Source organism: Ambystoma mexicanum, chromosome 2p, assembly GCF_040938575.1.
Source record: "Ambystoma mexicanum isolate Mex_15411 chromosome 2p, UKY_AmexF1_1, whole genome shotgun sequence".
NCBI lineage: Eukaryota > Metazoa > Chordata > Amphibia > Caudata > Ambystomatidae > Ambystoma > Ambystoma mexicanum.
In genome coordinates this window covers 310,783,729-310,810,082 of record NC_090923.1, presented here as the reverse complement: position 1 = coordinate 310,810,082, position 26,354 = coordinate 310,783,729, and the positions used below count along the sequence as shown (strand labels likewise).

Below are 26,354 nucleotides of genomic sequence, written 5' to 3'. Positions count from 1 at the left end.
GGTGCACGAAGTGTCCCGATCTCAGTGCACCCACCAGATAATGAACATCTGGGGTCTACGAAAGCACCCAGACCTTATATAGTCATTTCATTCCCAAGAAAACCGGATGATAAAAGTAACAAACTCAATTTAAATGTAATGATCAATGATTTAGACACATTTGAGGTAACAAATGAAGAGAAAAGCTGGAGAGAGGGTCAGCACGGAATGAATGAAAACGCTGCACTGACCACTGCACGCACCCACACAGGATGCACACAGACAAAGGCAAGTGTCAATGGCTACAGGGCCTCCAACGAAAGCAGCAGAGAAGAGGAGACTGCATGCCGAACAATCTATTCCAGAAAACAGTAGAAGTACTCAAGAGGAGCCAAGTGAACCACTAGAGAGAGAGTGCATAGCAAAAGCCCTCAAAAGAACAGAAGTAGCCACAAAGGAATTCACAGATAAAACACAAATGCTGATAGACTATTTGTTCCCATTCATAGTCAGAGCAAAGAAACTGCACAAGGAGCTGGAACAAGAACTGCAGAGACTATAACGACAAACACGCCAGCTCGAGCACTGCAAACAAGCACCAGATCTATAACTCAGCCTCACGCTGAGCAGATGGTGAGCCAATGGCGGCCAGAGAACCACGATGAAAACCAACAAGAGGAGAGGAAGAGAAACGCAAAACCTCCTCCTACCATAGCAAGGCAGCCTGCTCCACCGAGACACCCAGGGAGGAAAAGCAGCACAGACGCATTTAGAGACATAGTCATAGCAAACTACAGAAGAACGCTGAGAATCAAGAGATGCCCACATGAAGAGAACAATGAACTTAATGATTACATGGACAGCACAGCCCATCTCGGAAAAAACATACGGTACCAACACATGACGGAAGTAGGACGAAGGCAGTCAGAAGGGGAATGCTTTGTCTGTGCTCTCCTACTTTACAGCATGGGAAAATCCAAGATCTTCGTGGCCGTAGAAATTGATGTCCCTACAGCACACTGTATATCACATGTAGCAATGTGTAACACAAGAGGACAATTTATGGGAAAAGACGCCACGTTGATATGGGGAAAAAATGATTACCCAGATGAAGATGGCTACATCCAGGACATTAAAACAAGAAACAGGGCGTATACTAGGAATCACGTGATCAGATACGAGAACCCTGAAGGTAAGGGCTCAGGAACACGATGGGTAATAAACCCAAGATTGAACACTCAAGGAAAAACTGGAAGAACAGAGGCCAAATGCAGATCTGGGGGACAGTGGTCTACCCAGATGGATGGGAGTACGGAGTAGTAATTTGCCGAGCATGGATGGTCCTTGGAGCCTGCAAGGAAGCAATAGAGAATTAGCAGAGGTTATGCAAACCTCTGTGGCCAAAGCTAGTGAAGCTACTAACGTGGGTCGAAGACAGAGAGGGACTCCTGCAGATAGTGCCACTGGAGAGCCCAAAACTATGTTACAGAAACAATGGCACAATGAAGATGAGAGAGAATCAAAACTGCGGAAGAATCTTTGAAGCCCCAGGAATGACAGAAGGAACCGTACTTATTATGGACCATTACTGGGCGTGTAGATCCAAGGCATACATAAGGCTGCCGAAAAACTGGGGAGGCATATGCACACTAGTGAACGTTCAAGTTCCCGCACTAGTGATCCCTAAGAATAACCTGAAGTTGGACAGTTTCCCGAAAGCAGATGCTCATCTAAGAAGGAGGAGTTATGTGGGACTGGTATCCAGGATGAAGAGGGAAAATTACTTTTCTCCCAAATCAGAAGAGGCATTTCATGCAATCCCATACGAACACAGGCTGTTCAGCCTCACCTCAACAGTATTCACAACACTACTCTTGCCCCACATCCAAGTTGGAGTGAATGCTAAATGGTTGCAGATAACCAGATCAGAACAATCATACTGATGACCCTCCAAAACAGATATGTGCTTGACATGATCACTGCAATGGATGGAGGTGTTTGTGCAAAAATCGGAGAATGATGTTGCACATTTGTACCATCACACGACGAGGAAAACGGAACCCTAACAGAGGCCATAAGCATGTTGACAAGCCTGAAAAACCAGATGATCGATGAAAGTGATGAAGTGGACGATGACAGCTGGTTTGGAGACCTATTCTCGTGGGTCCCACAATGGATGGCAGATATATTCAAGTTTCTGGGATCTCTATTAGCAATGGTATTGCTAGGATTCTGTGTTATTAAGATAATCATTACACAATGCCAGAAAACTGCGAAGAAAGCCATAGGGATGAAAATAATGGTTGATGTTGAGCCAGGGTGGAAGCCCAGAGACCTGACTGATGAAGAAATAAGAGACTTTGTGAAAGCCAGCAAATTTGCGGCAGAGGGAACAAAGTTCACATATCCTAAGAAACTAAGAAGGTACGAAGGTAAATCGATCTACTGCAGCCCAAATGGACAATGTCAGCTGATGACATGGAACAAAGACGAACATGTAAAAACAGCAGGGAGTTTGAAGGGAGTAATAAAAATATGGACTCCAAAAGCTCACACATTCACACCATCATGTACAAATGCTGAAGACGATGGACGTGACACCGAAGAATCAAAAGAAATGAATGTAAATACGGTTGCAGAAGTGGTCGATGAACCGACCAGAGGGGGGAGTGTAGAGGAGGTCCCAGCAAATGAACCTACAAAGGGCTGCACTGGCACTCTGCCCGGTATACATCAGAAGATCCATACCTGTTGAAGCACCGATAACCAGACAACCCTGGCCAGCATGGTACCCTATCAGACAGCCATACCAGCTTCTGATACGGAACTAAGAGTACCTGCACACGGTCCATGAAGAGACCCCAAAAGCCATAATGGAAGGCCAGTGGAAATGACAAAAGGGCCTGAACAGACTCATGAATGAACAAAAGCATCCATCTAAGACAAGCACGACAGTGCAAGTAACTATGAAATAAATGTAATGGACACAGAGAAGAGAATGTTAAAACGTAAGGAAACGGTGCTACGTGACAAGATGGAAGCAACCTGATAAACGTGCTTCCAACCTGTTAAACGTGTGTAAATAGGCTTGAAACGCAAGATACTAAGAAATCAATACTGCTTGCAATGCTTAGTAGAAGATAGAGCAGCACGCGCCAACCATATATCTACCTTAATAAGGCACATTATACAAGTGCGACTCCATTTTGTAAAAGCAGAAATGTACCCAGGCGGCCAGAGGCCTGACAGGCCAAGTTTCGAAACCCAGCCAAAGGCAAGAGAAGGAGCAGAATTGAACTCAACAATGAATGGCTCATGCCTAGGAAATCGAGGTCAACCAGAGAAGGGGAGGAGAGCGTCAGCTAACAAGAATTAAACTTCAGAGCATACCAGCCTGCCTCATGAAGGTTGAGATAAGGGGGGCTCATGCAGGTGGCGAGGCTGACACAGAATTAAATGCGCTAAAAGCTGGAAAGTGAAGCAGATTCATGGTGAACTAACACGTGATCGGCCAGGGCGAAGAAGTACCATCGCCTGATGTCATCCAGGACCCGAGGATGCCATAACATTTCCCGATAAGCGACTACAGTTTCGAGGACATCCTTTGCCAACTAATTGACACATCACCCTAAAACACTGATTGATGGAAGGGAGGCAGGGTGAAACTTGGGACACCAGACACAGGGGTGTCCATTCTGCATGCTGCTAATTAAAAGTGGAAATGTATGTCTAGGGGTGTAACCTGCCCAATCACAATGGACCCAGTTATCTGGAGTTCTATAGATACTGTAACCAATAGGACGTCGTAGTTGTAGTGATGTCTATCACGCGTGATGTAGAGGGATGAGCATAGATGCCCACCTGATAAGAGGTATCCAATCTGCATGCCGTATTATCATATACAGATATAACACCTACACTTAAGTTACCTTTCCTAAACAATTATATTGCATGATGATTTTTTATAGAATTAGACGTCAGTGATGACGAGCTTAGCCTATAACAAGGACTGTTCAACTGAAGTTCGAGGAAGTCGGTGCGAGACAGGTGATCGCAATGCTGCTGATTTCCATTTGTTTCTCTGTTTGATGTAATTGTCATTAAACGGACTTCCCTTTGCCAACTCATTGAGTCCTCATTATTGAATTGTGTTGGAGTAAGTAAATCCTGCACCCCCCTTCCTCACGTGGTGCAGCTATCTTGTCTTACAGGTTCTAGAGGGTGAGCACTGGACTATGGGCCCGTTAGCGATTTTCTCTCCTCGTAAACAAGAATATGGGTCTCATTACGCAGTAGGTGGTAAGAGATTACCGGCACCGGTAAGGGCACCAGTGCCAGTAATCCCTTACCACCCTATTCCAAGGTCCCTTAGCAGGTCCCTTCCTTAACACCTGGTTTTACCGGGCTTTATGGACGGGACCCGTTAAGGGACTTCACAGCTAATAACGGTACCGCAATTTGCGGTACCGTTCTTGGCTCCATCCCCATTCCCATTGAGCCCTATGGGGGCTCGAATGGGAATGGGGACATACCGGGTCCTCCAAGGTTGGAATGACCCGGTAAGTCCCTATTTCGGGAATCCAGACCCAGAATGCGGTAAGGGGGTAGCCATGGTGCTAATAGCACCATAGCTACCTCCTACCGCGTAATGAGGCCCTATGTCTTTTTAAAGTGAAATGTTAAAATGAGGCCCTGCATAGAAATAGGATGGGAGATGGGGGTTTGCTTTAAAAATATACATGATATTTATTTCCAAAAAGACTTGGGTTTTGTGAAGGAAAGTAAGAAAATAAAAATGGCAGAATAAAGGGGCTTGGCCTGGAAATTCAAAGGCACTAAACCTTCCTGGGGAAGGAATTTCCCCTGCAAACTATGAATACGGCCAAAGTGGAGAATCTAACAACCTGGTCAGGCGAAGCGGCATTGCCGGTGCATGACACAATGGACTGCCCTGGAACAGAGGTGTGAATTCCTGGTGACACCTCCCCTCAGCTTCAACTGACTAAGACCAAAAGTGAATCCATGGCAACCCTGGGCTATGCTGACCAGAGCCCGACTTGTTGCTGGGTGTGGGAAAGACTGCCCATATTTGGAAACAATGCCAGCCCAGTGGATTACAGAGACTGTTCAAATCATAACATTTAATCCAGTAATCAAAAGAAACAGTAATGTGGAATTATGACCATTTAAATATTTGTCTTTTTTTGTGGCATCAAAATAAGACATTGTAGGTTTTTCTAGCATGTTAGGGAGGCAAACGCCAGGAAAATGTCATTTTGGAGAAAGGTGTACATGGTACAGTTTTGTAATTTAATGGAAATATGCCCAGTGATGATATGTATACACATACACAATTGTAGAATTTTAGGCGGGATGTTTTCCAGGGAAATGGCGAAAGACTGCCGGAATGACTAAACAGCATTGCACTGTCATGGGAGTTGGATCAGCATGTTTCTTGTAAAATATGGAGTATGCCCATCTAATTTTCCTGATGGTGACATGTGTAAAAGTGTTTTGCTCCATAACTTATTTTGTCAAAAGTAACTTTGTGAATCAAAAGTACATCATAAAACACCTAAAAACTGAGTCACCTCCTTCAATCCAATCTGCTTACAGGGAGGAGGCGACATATTACAGCTTGACCTATCCGATTTAGAGGTATGTCTAGCTTAATTCAGCCCACATAGTAAAAAATACATTGATGTCATCTGGCCTATAAAGGGGGGAGACAATCAAAGCTCAGGACACACACAGATTCCAGAAGGACAGACATTCAAGAAAATCCAGCATTCCTAAATCAACACCCAGAGATCCAGGCATTCCACATTCACCCTGCAAGATCCAGATTCCAGAAGCCAGGCCAGAGCTAGTGGACCCTATCCAGGCAGAACCACTGATCCAGAATTAAAACCCTACTAAAATCCCTATGATTCAGGGAGGAAGGGACCAGACAGGCTTTGCCTGCTACCTGATTGCCCAGCTGATGCACCTGCAGTCTACCGTGAGCAGAATAGGCCCAGCTGTCCCATTCTAGGAGAGCCCGCCGATGTGCAGAGACCAGATCTTGCCTCGCTGTCCCGAAACACGGTTCGCTGTTAAAACAGCACCATTCAAGGCTCTTTGTAAGTATTTCCCTACCCAAGTAACCCAAAACTGCATCCTTTGCTTTGTTACCTGGTTTTATGTCCAATCCCATAGAAATCCTATAAATAACCTAGTAAATCCTTAAAATTGTCAGAATCCTCCGTGTATCCTGTCCTTAGGAAAATCTGAGTTTCCAAGTGTTAGCACAATTCTTTCCAACTCATTTCAGTCCTTGTGTAAGTCCTTAGTACTATTTTGAATAATTCAATTAATTCCCATATAGAGCTGAACGCGGCGTGGATAGGTTGCCATTGCAAGTAACCTCCTTACATACCGTGCCTTTCTCTAACAATCTAGTCACTAAAATATAGTTTCGGTAAAAGAAATCATTTTATTAACAAAACCGAGTTGTCCCGTGAAATTGGTCCCGTTTCAAAACAGAGTTTCCTTTCTCTTTAAGAAACCCTTACTGTCATCCCTCCAGAGTAAACCTTTCACATTTATATTATACCTGTGAAGGGCCTTTATACCTTGGCATCAAAACCACATTCCGATTTCGTCTGTTTAGCCCATTTTCCAAGCCATATTGCTATTTAAAACTGTAAAAATAAGTCACTGCAATTTCTCCATGTGTGATTTTGCTTTCCTTCCAAAGTCGATTTTCTGTACTGTATGCACGTTATTAGTACATTGCCTTGTAGTTTGCTAGTGTTCTCACTTCTTTGATACAGCCACACATGCTTGCCTTATTCATTCAAACGCACATGTAAAATAACTATTTAGTCATTCTGAGTGCTATTATGCTCAATTTCAAGGATTTCAATCCGATTTTGCCTCCCATTCAGGGGTTGAAGGTTGCATTTTCATTCTGTTTGTTGCCTAGTATACCTGACTCCTTGCTACTCCACTCTACCCACACAAAATTTGGTTCACAGGGGTTTGAGGGAGTGTTGCGGGGGGAAATATTAACGGTGGTGCTCTCTGAAAATAATACCCGAAAAGTAATCTTGCTTTTATTCAATTGTGCATTGTGTATCTTATGTTAAACAGTCAAACTAAGTGTGTTCTATCACTTTACAGTGTAATTATCGCCACACTGGTGATTGCTGCCCTATGTCGAATGTCTTTGATTCTTGTTCATAATTAAAAATAAATAAATATTTCCTTATCACACACCGGCCTGGTTCATGGTCCATTGAAAATTGTCTAGTTTTGCACTGAACACCAACTTGTGCATAGTGCTATAACAAACCAGTAGCAACCTTGACTGGGGGCTGCTTCCTCTGCGTACGGACCTCCCAGAAGTGGCACGCTTCCAACAGTATACTGAGGATTTGTGAGCCTGTGTGGTTTATGGAGGTTGTCTCTGTTTGATACTAGTGTGAGTATGCAATATCAACATTTCAATGCTCAACTAATATCCTATAAACAGTTAGATTTGGCGTCCCTGTAACAATTATAACATTCAAGTGAATGCAGTTGGTTCTCCTGATCCTAGAGTCTCCATTGACTGTGGTTGGATTGGTATATGAGCTTCCATGAAAGAAGCTGCCTCCTCCGGTATTGTGAAGAATATGGTCTTCCCGCGGTGTTGTATGTGGAGTCTCGCTGGGAAAAGCATAGCATATGGTACAGATCTTTCTTGCAGCATGTGCTTCACTCCCATGAAAGTTTTCTGCTCCTGGTGTACCACTGCCGAGAAGTCTGGATATATGTGCAGGGAGGTATTACCTTATTTCAGCAGACCCTTCTCTCTGGCGAATCGGATGAGGGCCTCCCTGTCACAATAGTTTAGGAGTTTCACAATAACTGCTCTTGGTGGTGCTCCAGGTTTAGGTTTTATAGTAGGCGTTCTGTTGGCTTGCTCTACCACGAACATAGGTGAGAACTATTGGGTACCTAGTAATTTCTTCAGCAGCTCTTCTATGGCTGTTTCTATGGGGACGTGTCCAAAGTGTTCAGGAAGGCTCAGTATTCGGACGTTGCTTCTCCTAGACCTGTATTCCAGGTCATCACATTTGGCTAGGGCTTTTTTCAGGTCTGTATTAACTGTCACCATCTGGGATTTAAGGGCATGTACATCATCCTCAATTGTACCGATACGTGATTCTGCTTCCGTGAGTCGCGTGCTGACACGCTCCATCTTGCCATTGAGGGTAGCTATTTCCGTTGTCATGTCATTAAGTTTCCCTGTAAGGGAGGTGAACCCCACCTGCATGTTTTTGATGATTTGCCTGAGGTTGGGGGCTTCTGAAACTTCCTGCATATTAGCTGCAAGTTCTTGGGTTTCAGATAGTTTTCCTGTTTTGGGCTGACTTACTTGACTTGTGTACGTGTCAAGCATGTTTTGCTTCTTCTGGCTCTCTCCTCCTCTAGGTATAGTTGTGGCCTTAAATGTCTCACCCCTCCTTTGTTCCAGCAAGTGATGCAACCTGAGCTTCTAGCGTTGGCTATTATGTAGTAGCGAGAACGGGACTCCAGTCTATGTCAATGAGCCCTGCAAGTAAATCATGGCCCTAGGAGCAGTGTTTAGCTTTGACTTGAGAGTGTGCAGGTAGGTTTGCTGTGGTCTCAGGTGTGTTCTTTTGCCACATGGGAGACCGAGATTGTGGCAAAGTACAGGGTAGGTGCATCCCAGTTCCTGGACTTTAATTTGCTTACATTGCCCGTGTTGCTCTTTTGTGGTCTGGGTCTTCCGGTCTGCACATATTTATGGTGCTGCAGTAAAACCCGGCTCTTGTATCCAGAGTGCTTTGTAGAGTTTTGCATTTGTAGACCAATAAGGAGTTTATGGCCATTTCACAGTCAACTGTATGGGGAAGATAGTTACATGGATAGTGCCTGTGGGTGATATTAAAGCTGCACAGCTGCTCCCACTGCAGGCCCAGACACCCACTCACCCTGCAAGCATTTGAAGATAGTTAAGATAAGAAGAGTGAAATGATTTAGTTCGGTATGGGCCGCCAGTTATTCATAGTGCTTTGTGTGTTGGGGAGTTCCTCACATCTGTTCGTTACCGCAGCAGAGTTTCTCACTCCTTGCCAGACTGTCAGGCGGTGGCTGCGGTATATCAAGTATTTATTCCAGGCACTCCCATGGGCCTGGCACTCCCACGTCCCACTAGAGTGCCCGATGGCAGCGGGGGGAGGGAGCAGGAATGAATGAAGCCATCGCGGGCCAAAGGTGCCCCAGGTGTCGTATCCCTTTGATGAGTCAACCGCCTCCGCTTGTGTGCTCCGGAGTCTTCCACTCCGCACCAGGTCCGTCTCATCGATGGGCGGTTGCTTCTACTCCATGTGGGCTATCCGGGGACAGTACCAGTACCACTGCCCGGCTTGTCAGTTTCCACCAGCTGATCCCCACGGCATGCCTCTGATAGCTCCTACTATCCCCTCAATCAGCTGCATGGTTTTATGCCGGTCACCTAGTGCAGGAGGCCAGCTCAGCGATGGGAGCTCGTATCAGGAAGCAGCTTAAACATAGCTTGATTGAACGCTCCTGAGTTGTGCCAGGGAGTCTTTTTAAAAATGCAGCAGGTAGTTTTCCTTATCCTGAAGCATTTGAAACAGGCTCAATTAAGACTTTATTAGGCGCCTCACACAGGAGTTCAGAGAGTAGCCGCCATCTTTCTGCTGCTCAACAGCGCCCCAAGAGCTAAATGTTTTCACCTGAACAAACGGAGTAGTGACTCCTTGCAGCATATATCAACAACATGAAAAACAGACTATGCTGCCCAGCATTGTGATACATGCAGTGTCAAAACCATAATCGATCTTACATAAATGTAAATATGGGCATCAGAGAGAGCAACCCATTTAACCAAATGCAAACATTGCAAACATTTTGATAATAAATAAACTGTTATTCACTGCATCACTTATGATATGATATTGTATTTATAGTGCACCTATACACAAGTGTTTCAAGGCGCGACGAGGCAAGGGAGAGGTACAATGGAGGACAAGACGACAGGCGCAGTGACATTGAGATTGCAAAAGTGCAGGGGAGAACTTCAGTTCAGATAATGCAAATGCAAAATTCCTGTCAAAAAGCACACGCCAATGTAATATTTTAGGCTACCAGGTATTCGTGCCTCTAAAAACCAAATCCAAAAGAGCTGTCATATTTTCAGCCATGACTGCCTTTCCCCACCTCTTGAATCTCACAACCAGTTATAGAATTCTGAATCCCAACTGGGCATTGGTATGGTTTTTAAATGTTATAGTGCCTAGACAGTTCTTTTCTAGATTTTGTACGCATGTCCGGGGATGCTCATAGAGTCTTCGCCTCACATTTTTTGGTGGTTCACCTATATATTGTAATCCACATGGGCATAACATTTGACACATGGAAAAAGAACGTTTGCACGAAGCATAAAGTTTTATATAAACACTTTTCCAAGTGAAGAGCTGAGGCACTGAAAGGTGGAAGATTTTGTTTGCGTTAATAACGATTGTATACTTGATGGTGACATGCAATTACATTTCCACTATTCAAAGTCCCTTTTTGTACAGAAGAAGGTCCTGGCAAAACAGAGTGACAGCTCCTGGTCATTTACCAAAATCCTTCAATAAGTGTTAATGATCTGTTTAACCTTATTGAAAATCGGGTTATAAACCACTAAGCAAATTATTTTTCTGTATGTGGTTTCACTGATGTTTTCAATAACCCAGATCAAAAGACTTGATCTAGTCTTTCTCTATTGAATGTTAAGAGATGGGTTGTACGGCCTCTCATATATATATATGATATATCTTCCGTACAAAATTCTTTCGATGCATATATATTGAGACTATAGTAGCGATGAAATTTAAATGTGCTGGATGATTTGGTGTGCGACATGTTTAGATCTATGGGCTTTCTGGATAATTTGCATGCAAGTCTCGGATGGTGTTTGTAAACTATAATCTCAAGAAAATTAATTTCCTGTTTTGAAAATTACATTGTTAATAAGATTACATGATTTCAAGAAATTGATGAAGGCATTCAATGATGTATGTGAGCCACTATACAACAAACTAACCATCATTGCATCAAGTATGTAAACTAATCTAGAAACGATGGATATATTCTCAAAATCTTGCATTAAAATAATCACAAGATTTGGTCCCATGGAAACTCATTTTATTTGCTTGAAAACGGTTTGCATATTGAAATATGTATTTTTCAATACAATACTTCACAGGATGACAAGTTTCATTAACATACTATGAACTGAATTTTGATATCACTACATTGATACTGTTGTTCTGTGGTACGTTAGTATAGAAAGAGTTAATGTCACAGGTTACCAAAATAGATTCAGAAATATGAGGATCCATTCAATTTGTTTTTTTAAATGCTATCCATTTGCCATTGGTGCATTTTTCATTCTTGTTAATAAAGTGTTGTAAACAATAATCAACTTATTGTGGCACCCGATTAAAAATATTGCCTGACTGAGAGATAAAAGATCTCCCAGGAGAGAACATTGTGCGTCTTTATGAGTTTTTGGTAAACAATACAAATGGGTATTTTAGGATGCTTAACTGTCAATAATTCAGCATTTTTCTGAGCAATATGGCTCAGATCTAGTCCCATCTGTGCCACGGAATTGATGATTGCTTAAACACAAATACAAATTAACCTTTAGTAAATACTCCAATGTATTCAGTATTACAGTGGCATCACTGCTCCTCTGCATGTTTAATAATGGTATAACTGTCTTGTTTAAGGGCCACTACAGTGCTTCAATAACTTTGCTAGGGTTTTACAACATTTTGATTAACCAAGTTTAAAAATGTGATAGCTTCAGCAATTGCAATTATGAGGGGCAATCAAACTGTTTCGAAAAATCCTAATACTGGTTTTGAGGTTAGGTTGTTAACAGGTTACATTGCAAAAACAACTTCTAATGTAACATCCTTAACCATGAGTGACATTCAGTCAAAGTTTGAAAATGAACCATGTGAGGTGCTGGACTAAAGCTTAGGCCTCTGTCAAGCACGTTTTGGTCCATTTTAGTGGTCATTCTCTCTGATAAGTCCACTACAAGAGATCCTTTGTCTGAGCACTGGTGGCTACTTTAAAGTATTCCACGTCGGCCCTCTGAGGGGTTTTCTTCATCTAAAAAAAGAGTGGGATTTTTCTGTCCCAGTGGTAGCATTTGATGTTCACAGTTCTTGGGAACTCCCTGTTTGCGGAGCTACAGAGTGTTGTGGTTGAACTGATTCCCTTGCCTCTGTGTCTGATGAAAGGTTTGATGACATTTTTCTTCTTTTATGAACCATTTGTCATCCATAAAGGTACATACACGATTTAATTGATAATCCAATCGGTCTGGTTTAAACTTCCTTCATTTTATTTGCAATATTTTCTCACAGTGATCTTCAATCAAGTCAACCAAAAGATTTGTCTTTGTTGCAGTCTTCTAATGAGCCATCTTTTCTCTGAATTGGACGATGACATGTTAATACGCGTTTCAAGACTTTCCAAAGTTGTTTGTAATTGCTAAATTGTTAGTCATAGACACCACAATTTGAATTAAGGAACATTATGGACTGAAATCACAGACCAACTAGAATCAAGGAAACTATGGTCTGGAACAGAGAGAAAGCAAATAACTGTGGGCCGGGTACTAAGAGAGCTGCTGTGCCGAGAGCAAAAGGTGCAAAGGCAATGGAGCAGGTGCTGGCAACAACTAAAGGGCTCAGAAGGAAAGCACTGTTCCAAAGGGCTACTCAGCCAGCTGCTTAACCACAGATACACCCCGGATTGATACTGGCTCAATGGCAGCACCTGGATAATGATCTTTCTCCTGCCTCAATGATCCTTGGAGAGTGACACAAATGTAGGCCTTTCGACTTCTGGGGATTGTAGTTCTCCAGATGCATACAGAGAACCATCTTGTTCATCTCAATCACTAACAGGTGAATTGTGGGACATGCAGTTTGTGAAAACCATTATGGACTTTCATTTTCAATCCTTTCTAAAGGCAATACAAAGTCAGGAGTAGGCATTCTAATACTCGAGGATGGCTTGTAACGATGAATTCGGGACCACAGTTAGTCTGTAAAGTGTGTTCCCTGTTGTTCAAGTGGCAAAGACAATTTTGAGAGGGTCCATTCTATCAAGCCCCCCAATGCGTGTGTTGGTATGTTCAATCAGATCATCCAGTGTATGGTGAGTTTGCCGCAAAAACCGCAACATTAAGTGAGGTATAACGTCGAAGTCTGCTAAAAAGGCACATCATGTATTTTCATGCCCATTTACTGCCCCTTCTATTTAATCAGGAGGACAAGTTAATTCCAGTTCCCTAAATCCAATACAAACCACAAGTGCTAAAAGGCCACACATCATGTAAATGAAGGAACTCCACATGGAAGATGCGGTTTCCTATCGAGTGGCATAATACAAATGGAATTCTGTATGCAGCTATCACTCATCATTACTAGCTCTCTACCATACATGACCAACCTTTCTTGGATTACTATTTGAATTAAGTGTAAATGTCACAAAATGGAAAGAAATGTAGTGTATCCATACTACCTTTTTCCTTGCTGCAAACCTTTGAAAATCAATCCCACTCCATCCCGGGCTGGTCTGCTCTGCTCAACACGGTTTAGTTCACTGAGCATAAATGAGAGCAGAATTGAGCCTGCCACAGGAAAATGAGTATGCGCTTCATTTAGAAAGTGAAGGCAAAATTGAAATGTGAGTCCACACTCCCAATCATGTCAGGAGGATTTCAAAAGTAATTCACGATTAGAGCAGTAGCCTCAAGCGCCTTTAAAATGATTACAGTACAGGTCAAGAGTTATGAAAGAGCAATGTCTGACGATCGCAAGCAGCATGTAGACTGACGCGTACACATGCAGGGTAATCTGGAACGGAGAGTATCCCTACTGCTCAAGAAATGTCAGGAGTAGTGGTGGGAATAATGAGGAATTTTAGGAAATCATGAGCTTTTTATATGAAGGTTTATTTTAATATAGTTATAGGTTTGTGCCTTTTTGAATAATATGTGGAGGTATTTTGTATTGCATGCTAAATGTTTTGTACTGTATAGCATCCAATGCACTTTAAGATAAACAAAGCACATTATGTATAGCGCTGTAATGAATTAATTGATTTTTATAACACACTTAATACCAAGACAAACACATTGCCCCTGAACTATCCTTCTGGCTCCTTTACTCCTCCATTTGCAGCACCTAATTAGAGGCAATGTTTCTAGGGGAATGTTAAGTTCATTTGATGAAGTTGAATCTAGATAATTTATTGTAAGACAATCATTGTCACAAAGATATTTTAAGAAAGATTATGTTTAAATGTATATATACGAGGTATAAAAGAAAAATAAAGGAAAACAGAATCAAACTATGAATTCATTTTAGAAAAATATGATACAATCTGAGAAGATTACACATTGAATGCTTAATTCCCTTATTTATTTTATTTTATTGTGTATAGCACAAACCTAGCTCAAGAGCAGCAGAGCGTTTCACAAAAGGATTGTGTCAGAATTGGGCTCAGCATTTTATCCAGTAACACAATACTGTTGGTGGCGGGAGAGATATGATATGATAGTTTATTTATATTAGCGCCTATACACCATGTGTTTCAAAGCGCTTCAAGGCAAGGGAGGGAACAAGGGAAAATACAACAACATTCTTACAGGCCATGAACAGTAAGGATGTGAAATTAATTATCGTACTCGGCCTGACGACATTTCAGATAGAGCAAGTGCTAAGACATAGATAAGGAAGGGAGGGGGAGCGTGGGAAGGAAATGGAAACAGACAGGCGACTACCGTACTAGACCTGACAACATTTCTGGTAGAGCCAGAGGAAAACAAAAGGTGAGGGAGAGGGGTGCAGAAAGGGAGGAGAGGAACAAAACAAGCGCCTATCGTACTAGGCCTGACAATGTTTCAGATAGTGCTGGGGGGGGGGGGAACAGTAAGGGGATGGGGGAGCGACAGACAAAGTTGCTATCATACTAGATCCAGGGACAAGTCTGATAGAGTAAGTGCATAGAAGAAAGTAAAGGGAAGAGGGGAGGAGATAGGAAAAGGGAGAGGGGAGGGGAGGACAGAACAGAGAGTAAGCGGTCAAAAAGAGTGGAGAAGCAAGAGGGGAGAGCGAATACAATAGCAGAAATCAGTAGTGACACAATGTTGCAAGTCTGGATACAAGAGAGGGATTTGTATTATTTTGTATGCATATATGTAATAAATAGACAGGATATAGATGTGGATAAGCCTGAGCTCTCCTTTGAAATAAAGGAAGAACAATAATGCCACAGGATTTTAAAATTCTGTCCATTAAGCCTGAATAAGCCCCTTGTTTCCAAAACAGAGTCATTACATTAAAACGGGTCTGCTGAGAAGAAATTATGATTCAGAGTCAATCCTGGAATCTCAGTTCTGCCTCTTCTCAGCAGAAGAGGCGTTAGGAGTAGGTGTACATGCGAGCATACCGTGCCCCATGATAGGGATGTCCAGTCGCTATTTGTCATGTCTGCAGTAACAATATGCATCCCTCCACAGCAGCTTCATGCAACACTATAGACATTGTAAGGAAGGCATGGCATCAAAGTAAGACAGACATAAGTGACCACAGTTCAAGGGTGTTTATTGAACTTTATCAAGGTTGTAATAAAAACCTATCTAAACCTAAATCTAAGATTGGAGCAAGTCACAACCATCAAATAATATTGCAGTCCTAGTGGAGTCTCGTCAAAATAAAGGGGCTTATGTTAAAAAAAAAAATCTATTGCCTATCCCTACCGCTATGGTACAAATAGTGTGGGATAATGTTTATGAAAAAGAAAGAAGTGTTCACAAAATGATAGGCCAATGGCCTGAACATCCTGACTTCCCTTCCACACGAATCAAAACATTCCAAGCACCAGGGTCTTCTTTGCCCAAGTCTCTCAAATTATCAAAAGTCTCTGGCCTCAGAGGGCCTGATGTATCAAACAAAAACGTTCCTTTCAAAGTATTCAAGCAGGGCAATTCACTCTTCACCCTGGATCCCTCTCAGCCGGGCTCAGATTCCCTTGTGCTTCGACAATCCCTTTTCAGGTGACTCGCGATTCACCCCGCATCACCCTTAGTCGGGCTCAGATCCCCTTTTGACAATTAGCCTCCCTCAACCGGGCTGGGACCCATTACAGTTTGTATTAGCTACTGAGGACTTTTGAATATGCACAGGGTTTGGCTTGACCTGTTGCAGGACCACTTTGATGTTACAGTTCACAATGTTACACTCTCTGTTGGATACCTAACATCTGTACTGACAGAACACGCACGGTGCGTAAGCCACGGGAACGCTTTGCACGAGAAGACCATCGCAGTGATAACGAGTGCAGGCGGAAGGCGACCGCTCTCTGAAGGGTAAGCGGTACGATGTTAGAGGACGTTCTTGATTAGGAGGTGATACTATGAAAAGACCCGGATTTAAGAACTATGACAGTATGGCCATGTCAGTGACGCTCTATTTTAACATCGAGTAATTCAATTAGTGTAATTAATAGCTTTAAGTCAGAGCCAGTATACTGTAAATAGGGGTTTAAGAGTTAGAGTTCACCATTAGCCGAGTTGTGTGAGATGAACAAGTTACTTTCTTACCTGGTAACGTTCTTTCGATGGGATGGTCCGACGACGTATTCCATATCTATGACAGGCAATCACAGCTGTGCTGCTTTGGAAAGTTTTCGGCGTCTGCATCCTGCGTTGATGACGTTGATACGCCGTCCTCGAGGGCCTCCGTCGAGCAGACGTCACCGGATGTTATAAGTAGGACGCACAACGCCCATAGCCTCAGTTGCAGTTTTTTCCCCCAGAACATGTGGCACCAATCTTCTGCCAGTATGACCACAGAAAGCCTTGCGGAAACGTAAGCTGCAAATGCATAAGAAATTCTGTAGCGGGGCAGGAAGGGAGGGAGCGATATGGAATATGTCGTTGGACCATCCCATTGAAAGAACGTTACCAGGTAAGAAAGTAACTTGTTCTTCGAGGCGATTGGGTCCTACGACGTATTCCATATCTATGACAGACTCCCAAAGCAGTACCAACGTATGGAGGAGGGAAAAAGAATTTAGAATATAGAAATTTAGAATGCCCAATCAAATTGCAGAGTAAAGGACCGCCTTGCCAAAGGCCAGATCCTGCCATGGATAGAATCTAGGCAGTAGTGTCATACAAAAGTATGGACCGAAGCCCATGTGGCTGCTTCACAGAAGTTACGAATAGGAACACCCCTCTGCAGGGCAGTAGAGGCAGCCATACCCCTAGTAGAATGGGCCCGTAAGCCTATCGGAGGGTCCTTACCCGCCAAGCGGTAACATTGAGAAATTGCCAAGATAATCCATCTAGACAAAGTCTGCTTAGTAATAGCTTGTCCCGAACGCCTTCCAGCGTAACCAATAAAAAGCTGATCATCCACTCCGACCCGGGACATGCGTGAAATCTAGAAACTTAAAGCTCTCCTAGGATCCAAACTATGGAGCCTCTCCTCTTCCTTACCAGGATGTGGAGGAGGTTAAAATGCCGGAAGAATAACCTTCTGGCTTAAATGAAATTCCGACATCACTTTCGGAAGAAAGGAAGGACGAACTCCAAGGACAATCCTTTCTTTATGAAACACAGTGAAGGGTGGCTTAACTGAAAGTGCCTGCAACTCACTCACTCTGCAAGCAGAAGTGACCTCCACTAAAAATACAGTTTTCAGGGTTCACAGTCTCAAAGGACAAGAATGCAAAGGCTCAAATGGAGCACCCATTAGGAATTTTAGAACAAGGTTCAAATCCCCACCAGGCACCTGGAAAGGTGACGGCGGAAACACATTAGTTAGCCCTTTGAGAAACTGAGAAATTAAAGGACTCTTGAAATAAGAACACTCCTCAGACGAGCGCTTAAATATGGACAGCGCCGCCAGGTAACCTTTAATGGTACCCACTTGCAGGCCCTTGTGGGCTAACGAAAGCAAAAAAGACAGAACCACAGGAATGTCACAAGAAAAAGGATCCACATTCTTAACCCTGCACCAGACGCAGAACTTTCTCCAACAGCAATGGTACAGGGACTTTGTGGCTGGCCCTCTGGCCAAAAGCAACACCTCCATCACGTCTTCAGGGCGGTCCCAATCCTTATACCTCAACCTTTCAGAAGCCAAGAGTGAAGGTTGAGGGATCTGACCTCTGGATGGAGAACCTGACCCCCCCTCCCATGAGAGCAGATCGTCTCGGTAGGGAAGACGACGTGGAGGGCAGATGGACAAGCCGAGAAGGTCCGGGTACCACGTCCTCCGGGCCCATGCCGGAGCAATGAGGATCATCCGTAAACCAAACCCCTGTAACCTCCCCAGCACTTGCAGGATGACGGGGACTGGAGGAAACGCGTACAGCAGTGGGAAGGACCACTCCACCACAAACGCGTCTCCTAAGGCGCCTCTTGGAGGAAATTCCCACGAGCAGAAACTTTCGCACTTCCGGTTGACACTGGAGGCAAAGAGATCCACTTGAGGGGTCCCCCAAGGGGCGAAGATCTCCAGGAGAATCTCCTGAGCCAGCTCCCACTTGTGAGAGATCGCGCTCTGCCTGCTCAGAGCATCCGCCGTCTCGTTTTTGTCTCCGGCCAGATGAACTGCTGAGATCGAAACTTCCTGCTGGATGGCCCAGAACCAGAGCTGCATCGCCTCCCTGCACAGAGGAAGTGACCCTGCCCCCCCCCCCTTTTTGTTGAGGTAGTGCATGGCCACTGTGTTGTCCGTCAGAATCAGAACATTCTTCCCTCGCACAGTCGGCAGAAAAGCCTTCAGGGCAAGCCTGACGGCCCTCAGCTCCAACAGATTGATATGGAGTTTGGACTCCGATGGAGACCAATGACTGCTGGCTGTCAACTCTTTGGCATGAGCTCCCCATCCCATGAGGGATGCATCCGTCACAATCGTCACCTCCGGCCAGGGCAGCCAAAATGGAGCCCCCCACATCAGATTACTTTCGACGGCCCACCACAGAAGGTCCTGGGCGACCGAGGGTGGCAACTGAACGGGGTCTGACATCCTGCCAGCGGACTGTGACCCCTGCATCCTGAGAGCCCATTGCAGAGATCTCATCCGCAATCTGGCCTCTGGCACCAGAAGAATGCAGGATGCCATGAGGCCGAGCAACCTCAAGAACTCGAACGCCGGGAGACTCTGGGCATGTTGAAACATGTGCACCATCTGCTGAATGTGAGGAGCCCTCACCTAGGGAGGGAAACACTGCCCCAGGGTTGTGTCGAGCAATGCTCCGATGTACTGGAGCCACTGAGTTGGCGTCAAGTGGGACTTCTTTAAGTTGAGGGAGAAGCCCAGCTTGTGAAGGGAGTGGCAGGTGACGGACAGATGATCCAGGACTTGCTCGGGAGAGCGCACCCTGATCAACCAATTGTCCAGGTAGGGGTAGTCGTGAATCCCCCCTTTCCTGAGATACGCTGCCACCACCACCACCATGAGCTTGGTGAAGACCCTCAGGCCGAGGTTAATCCGAACGGCAGGACCTGAAACTGAAAGTGCGAGTCACCAACCGCAAACCTCAGGTACTTCTTGTGCTTGGGAGGCATCGGCACATTAAAGTATGCATCCTTGAGGTCGAGAGACACCAACCATTCCTGAAGTTGAAGGGCCTGGAGGACTTGAGAAAGAGTAACCATCTTGAACTTGTCCTTCCTGAGGAGCTTGTTCAAACCGCGCAAGTCCATGATGTGTCTCAATCCCCCGTCTTTCTTCGAAATCAAAAAATAAGGGGAATATCATCCCTTGTTCCTCTCCGCTACAGGCACCAGTTCTATGGTGCCTTTCTCCAGCAGGGACTGTATTTCCTGCACAAGGAGTGGATCCAGACTCTTCAAAGAGAGATTCCCTGGTGGATTGTCGTGAGGCCTCTGCCGGAAAGGAAGACAGTAGCCAAGGGCTATGATCTCCAGAACCCCCACATCTGAAGTAATGGCACGCCATTCTACAAGATGCTGCGCCAGCCTTCCCCCAACCGGCGAAACATGGGACATGGCCTCATGACTGAGCTGAAGAATGCGGCAGTGCCCGAGGGCAAAGAAGCAACTGGCCGAGCGGCCTTGGCACCTAGAGTACCCTGTTTTCCACCTCTGGTACTCCTACGGTGGCCCCTTTGACTTGCAGCTCCTCTCGATTAAATAAAGGATGAGTAATATCGAAAGGAACCTCCCCTCCATTGCTGTCCCCCAGGACGAAAAGGCGGAGGTTGGCAAACTGCAGCGCTCAACGACTTCACTGCAGCTTTGGAGGTCTGCAACCTCTCAAGGCTCTCGTCAGCCTTACTGCCAAAAAGATGTTCACCATCAAAGGGCATGTTGAGGAGCCGGGCTTGAACATCAGGAGCAAACCCTGACTTCCGCAACCAGGCAAACCTGCGTATTACGGTGGTCGCCGCCATGGACCGGCTGACACAATCTGCCATGTCCAGACCCAACTGAACGGACTCACACATGGCATCCTTTCCATCCTGCAAAAGGGCAAGAAAACCATCCCATTCCTCCCCTTCGGGAATATGTTCCGCCGCTAACGAAATACAGTTCCAGAGTGTGCGTGAAACGTGACAAGGCACACACGGAGTGTGTCAGTTGGTGGACCTTGGACAAGGATATCCGTCATCCTGCAGAAAATCCACTGGTGGCGCAGACCACCCCAAGTATTCCTTTACCCTCGGCATAAGGTGCCGGTACGAAGACTCGGCATGGGTGCCAGGCTTAGGCCTACAGAACTCCACCTCCAGAGAGGTGTCCAGACCACTGGCGCCGTGCAACGACTGACGCAGGTCTTCAATCTGGCTATGACCAGACAAAATCTCGTCAGGTACCTCATCAGGAACCATAACTTACTCAGACCCTTCATCCACCTCAGAAATATAATCCAGAGGCTGGAATGAGGGCACAGAAAAAGAGACAAAGACATTTTTAGCCTTGGCCAGAGCCTTTCTAGGGGGTTCCACCGTGCCATGGGGTACCACCAACAAAGCAGCCTCGAAAGGCGTCGACGGAATCGGCATCGACGTCCAGCATGGTGCGACGGCTTCGACACAGTCCTCGAGGGTGGAGCCCCGAGCATGTCCTTCGACATCCTGGGTGCCAATGGCGTTGACGGCTTCCTCGGAGGCGGAGCCACGAGAACCTCGGCACCGAAGGCGTCGATGTCTTCTTCAAAGACCTCACAGGCTCTGACGGTCTCGAGGGCGTCGAGGACCGGGACCTGGAATGGGCATGTCTAGAGCGACCATCCTTGTCGGACCGGGACCATGAAGGCGCCCGGCGGTCGCGCCGACCGCTCGAGCCCGAAGGCGTGCGAGTGGTGTCTCTAGCACGGTCACAGCCGGCGTCTTTTGACGGCGCAGACAGATCGGAGCCCTGCGACTGAAATCACCATCATCTCCTGCGGAAATGAAACCCATTCGACAGGAGTGGAATGCTTGTTGGGACAAGCAACCCGCCGACGGGCAGAGTCCTCGGACGAGGAAGGCGACCGCTGACGGCGCTTCCATGAGTGCCTCGAAGAGGCAGAGGAATGGCGGGACCGACTCCCGGACCGAGACCCCCCTGGACTTACGCCGACGATGCGGTGAGTTGCCCCTCGAATCGTCAGTCGAAAGCCCAGTGGATCTTGACTTCCGGGGCTTGGCCACCTTACCTACAGAAAGCTTCTTCTTACGCTTCCGCAAGGCCTTCAATGTAAGCGACTGGCAGTCTACACAGTCATCCGTGTCGTGATCCTCACCGAGGCACCAGAGGCAAGCGTTGTGCGAGTCCCTCAATGACTACTTGGACCCGCAGTCCCGACACTTCTTAAACCCCATCCGCGGGGTGGAAGAAGCCGAAGACATCATGGAATCTCTTCACAACTAACAGGTTCGAAGAATCGAAAGAACAGAACTCAGAAGAACCGAGGCTCGCCGAGATCTCCGAAGCAAACACGTTCGCAGAAAAAATGGAACTGAGGCTACGAGCATCGTGCGTCCTACTTATAACATCCGGTGACGTCGGCTCGACGGAGGCACACTGTCATAGATATGGAATACGTCGGAGGACCCAATCCCCTCGAAATGGAGATTTCTGTTGAGTAACCGGTTAGGAGGGCTAAAGAAGAATCTTTGGCTTAATGGGTTGGAATGTGACTCGTAGGGTTTTATCTGCACCAATCAGTGTGTTTTAATTTTCAGATCGTTTTTTTGTCTACAAAGAAGACAAGTCTACCCATCTGTTTTGAAGCATTAATGTTGAATGCCAATGCAGTAAGCCATCAGTAGGATACTTTTTGTTCCTACTTGAATATGGGCTTTGTGCAATAATGTACATCTTAATTGACGGCTGTTTTTCTATGTTGTTTCCCTCCCTAGGGTATAAGAGTACACCACGAAGAAAGAAAGAATTTGGTTTTGGTGTTAAGTGTTATGACCAGTGTGCGTTAGATAAATTGCCTTTTTTCTTGCCCCTGAAGAAGTTCTTTCATATCTTTAACTACAGATAAAGAACGAAACATGTTGGGTTTTCAAAGATGTTGTATAAATAGCCAACATTTAACAAAGAGGTATTTAGTTGATTAGAACCACATGTTAGTACACATGAGGATTCATTGACTAAGGGCATAAGGTGTCACAAGTGAGTATCCTTTAGACAGGGACTGTCTTTTGTTTAAACTAGGAGTGTTTATCACTACACAGGGTCTCTTATAAATTGTAGAGGCAACCAGTTGTTGAGCACAGTTGGTTGCTGTAGAGGATTTTATTCTTGTATTTTTAAAGGTGAAAACCTATGATTATTGATTTAATTGCACTTTAAATTTGAAAAAAATAGAAAATGAAATAAATTGTGTGTTTTTATTAGATAGGTGCTACGCACCGAGTTTTAATTATTATATGAATATGTTCATGAAATGTCAATTTAATAAAGTATTATAAATATATGTATTACCTGAAGGTTTAATTGTTTTGTTTGTTAAGAGGTGTGGATTATCCCAAGGGAGGGTCAACATGGAAGCCACAAGATTCTTTAGTCTGGAAACTGTCGTAAGCCGTGCTATGGGGATGAATCTCGGGGCTATTTAAATTTTCCCCAGAGTCTTTTCTGTGTTATTTGGTGGATACCTAACATAGGCTTCAAATGAGCACCCACGTGGTGGCAGACCACTCTGTATATGTTATCTTGGGTTGCCTCCCAAAGTTCAATTACTTCAGTTCCAATTATATTTGCGTCGCTCATCACCAACACTTCACGTATGTCTCTCTTTAAACAATGTTTCTGTTTGCAGCCTTGGTTCTAGCAGTCCGGTCTGCTATCAGTCTCTCTGGCTCACTGGCTGCGCTGACTTTACTGGAGCTGTTTTGTTGCAGGAGCCAAGGACAGTACCATGGCGGCAATCGCTGCTCCCCACCTCGGCTATCGATGCGGGAAAGGCCCCAGCACCTTTGACCCACAATGCACATTTCCTCAGCTTCAATTCCCAGTCTTGTGTACCTTATTCTTGAGGGTTCTTGGAAGTATCAGCTTTCCTCCGAAAAGGCCACGGGCAACTTCCTCCTTGCAACTCTTTCTGGTCTTGCCGTCTTTCTCCTTGTATTAAACTGCCATCTCGGAACTGCTGCTTCCTTGTGTGTTTTGCATTGCTCAGTGTGTGCTTTCATGCTCCACCTTTTATCCATGTGGGGCAGTGTGATGGAAGTCAGGTTTATGTAATTATCAGTAACTGCCTGACCCCCGCGTTGGAACAAGTCAAGTATACGGCTCAGGTGTTAATCCGTTGTCGCTCATGGGGAACTGTCTGTGAGAAAGTGTTTGTGTTGGAAAAGGGGGCAGGGTGTTGAGCTCCTAGGTATCCTACCTGGTAGGATGGGAAAAAGGTGTTATTTGGAAGGGGATAATGCATCTCACCCTCCAGTGTCCCACTTCCACTCCCAGAGGACCCCTCATCCAGGTGATCCACCTGCACTGGTCCCCCCCCAGGAACTGGATCCAAAAGCAATGGCTGTGTCCTGGCCACCTGGATGAAAGATCCACAGGGATTGGTGGGTGAGACACCTTCAGGTTTCTCACAAAATCAATCTGCAGAGAACTGCCACTGGAGAACCCGGAAATATGGCATTAACGAGGTTGGGATGCTCAACAAGTAACATGAAAGAGTGTGTAACCTAGGCATGTGCACTTTAATATCATTTCCTGAAAAAGCACAACAAAACACCACGTTACCGGGTAAAAATGTACATCAGGTGGGGGACCATGATGCACTCGTTCTGCATCATGGAGCAGCTGATTTACACCAGGGTGCCTCTAATAAGTATCTCCAAGAATATTGCCAGAGAATCAAAGCTTTCTTTAGCCAGACCTAAAACGTTTGCCTTGAAGTACAGGTTGGAGGTGCACTGAGAAGATCTCTTGGCATAGGCTCCTAAAAATAAAAGCAAATGTTGAATTCAGCCTGCGCCTTTTGTTGTGCAAGGTTGTGGGTGAGTCATGCATGCTTAAGCATGGAGCGGGAGCATTAAGCTCCTGCCAGTACACATCTGCACTGGAGGGGTCTGATGTATGATTTTGCGGCATGACTGTTCAATGCTAAAGGGCCATGGGGACAGGCTAAATATTAGAAAGTGGTGATGGTGGCATAGCTTCCGGGGTGGGGTGTGCAGCACTTGAATAGTGGTGTTTCATTGACAGTGTGATTGTGCCACATTTCATTTAGATACCTGGTGGCTGTGGATAATATTTAAAAGAAGGAAAGGAAAAGGCACACCTTCTCTTTAATTATCACATAATCCGGTTTATATCCCCGGTGGAATCTCACCTGCATAGTTGTGATAGCAAACTAAGACTGCTCCAATAGAGAAGCAGGCAAGGATGAAATGGAAAAATTCATCTGGAATTGAAAAAAAGAAAGAACCTCAAATTAGCATGCATATGGCAGTTTTGGTGCATAAACTGATTAACATATTCTGCATGCATAGATTTCAAATGCATGCTGCTACAAGCCTAACCCTCCCAAATCAGTATTATGAAATGACTTTGGCTCTACATTTCTGAAAATGGTTTCATGGGTACCCAGTCGAAAACATTACAGAGTGGTATATTTCACTGCAGACTCTACCACCGAAAATCACCAAAAACATTAAATAATTATATACATGGTAGTGGGATAACGGGTTAAAATGGGTCAGGATGGGATTGGGGTGGCGTTATAAGGGTGCAAAATTGGAGGGATTTCGGGTGGGGACCGCAATGAAATGTAGCACTCTGTAATGTCTGGCAGTAAAATCACATATAACCGGGTTCATAGTGTTGCCGGCTATTGTAGCAAAAGATGCAGGGATTAGCATGCAAAGAGTGGCCATCATCCAATCCCTGTACACTGACATTCATTAAAAGTGTGTTCTCATCTTACATGACTGTATAGAATATACCACCTTCCCCCTACACACTAGTCATTCACATAGAAAGTGTCAAAAAAGCAGCTGCTAAGAAGCATTCTTTTCCAAACCATACCAGTTGCAAAAGCAGGGCCAACAGCGAGGAAAAGGGGAGGATGAGGAGGTGAAGGGTAAGGCAAAGAAAGGGCATGTGTAATATTAATAGGAACACTCTGTTGAGAACCGGCAACATGGTGGTGTACATGCCCAGTAACGTCCTGCCAGCCTGAGCCTAGTTGAGGGCTCAGGGCTATTACGGGCCCTGTATGCCACCCTAAGCGGGGAGATTGCTATATTGACAGCCCAGGATGGGGGTGAAAATATATTATTTATACCAAATGTGTGGGCCACGCGTGTATTGCGCAAGCCCAATCTCCTGTAAAGAAAAACAAACAAGATGGCCACCGCCATAGGAAAAGGATGGAGTATCTTTTCTATTTCTATGGTGACCACTGGAGGGAAGGTGTGCTGCGACTGGAACACAAAGTCCTGGTCCAGCAGGGAAGGGGAAGAAGAAGGATGGAACATGTCTTGGAGATTTGGCAGGAGAGTGGGGAGGTAACAGGGAGAAGCTCCCTTTTGCGTCCCCACAATCAAGATTGCCCATTCCGGGCAATTACTTTGGATGCTGGAGAAAAACGCTGGTGGTACACTGTGTGCTCTCACCTGTGTTCCCCACCACCCGATATCACCCTTCAGTGGGTGGAAATAACCATTCCTGAGGAGCTAACTTCCATGTTTGCCTTCAAACTACAATAAACAATGATTTGTAGTCAAACAAGGTACAATACTGCATTCCATATGTAAATGGTATGCAATGTCACAGACCAGTTATCACATTG

The 26,354-nt window shown here is 45.1% G+C and overlaps 1 protein-coding gene across 3 annotated transcripts in view; it reads right to left on the bottom strand.

Moving 5' to 3' along the window:
* The window catches only part of TMEM40 (transmembrane protein 40), a 413,366-nt gene that overhangs the window by 81,815 nt on the left and 305,197 nt on the right, over nt 1-26,354 (bottom strand). For all 3 annotated transcript variants that reach the window (XM_069643616.1, XM_069643619.1, XM_069643617.1), the window contains one exon: nt 24,894-24,965. In XM_069643616.1, coding sequence (XP_069499717.1) covers nt 24,894-24,965 — 72 coding nt within the window. The remainder of the gene's footprint in view (nt 1-24,893; nt 24,966-26,354) is intronic.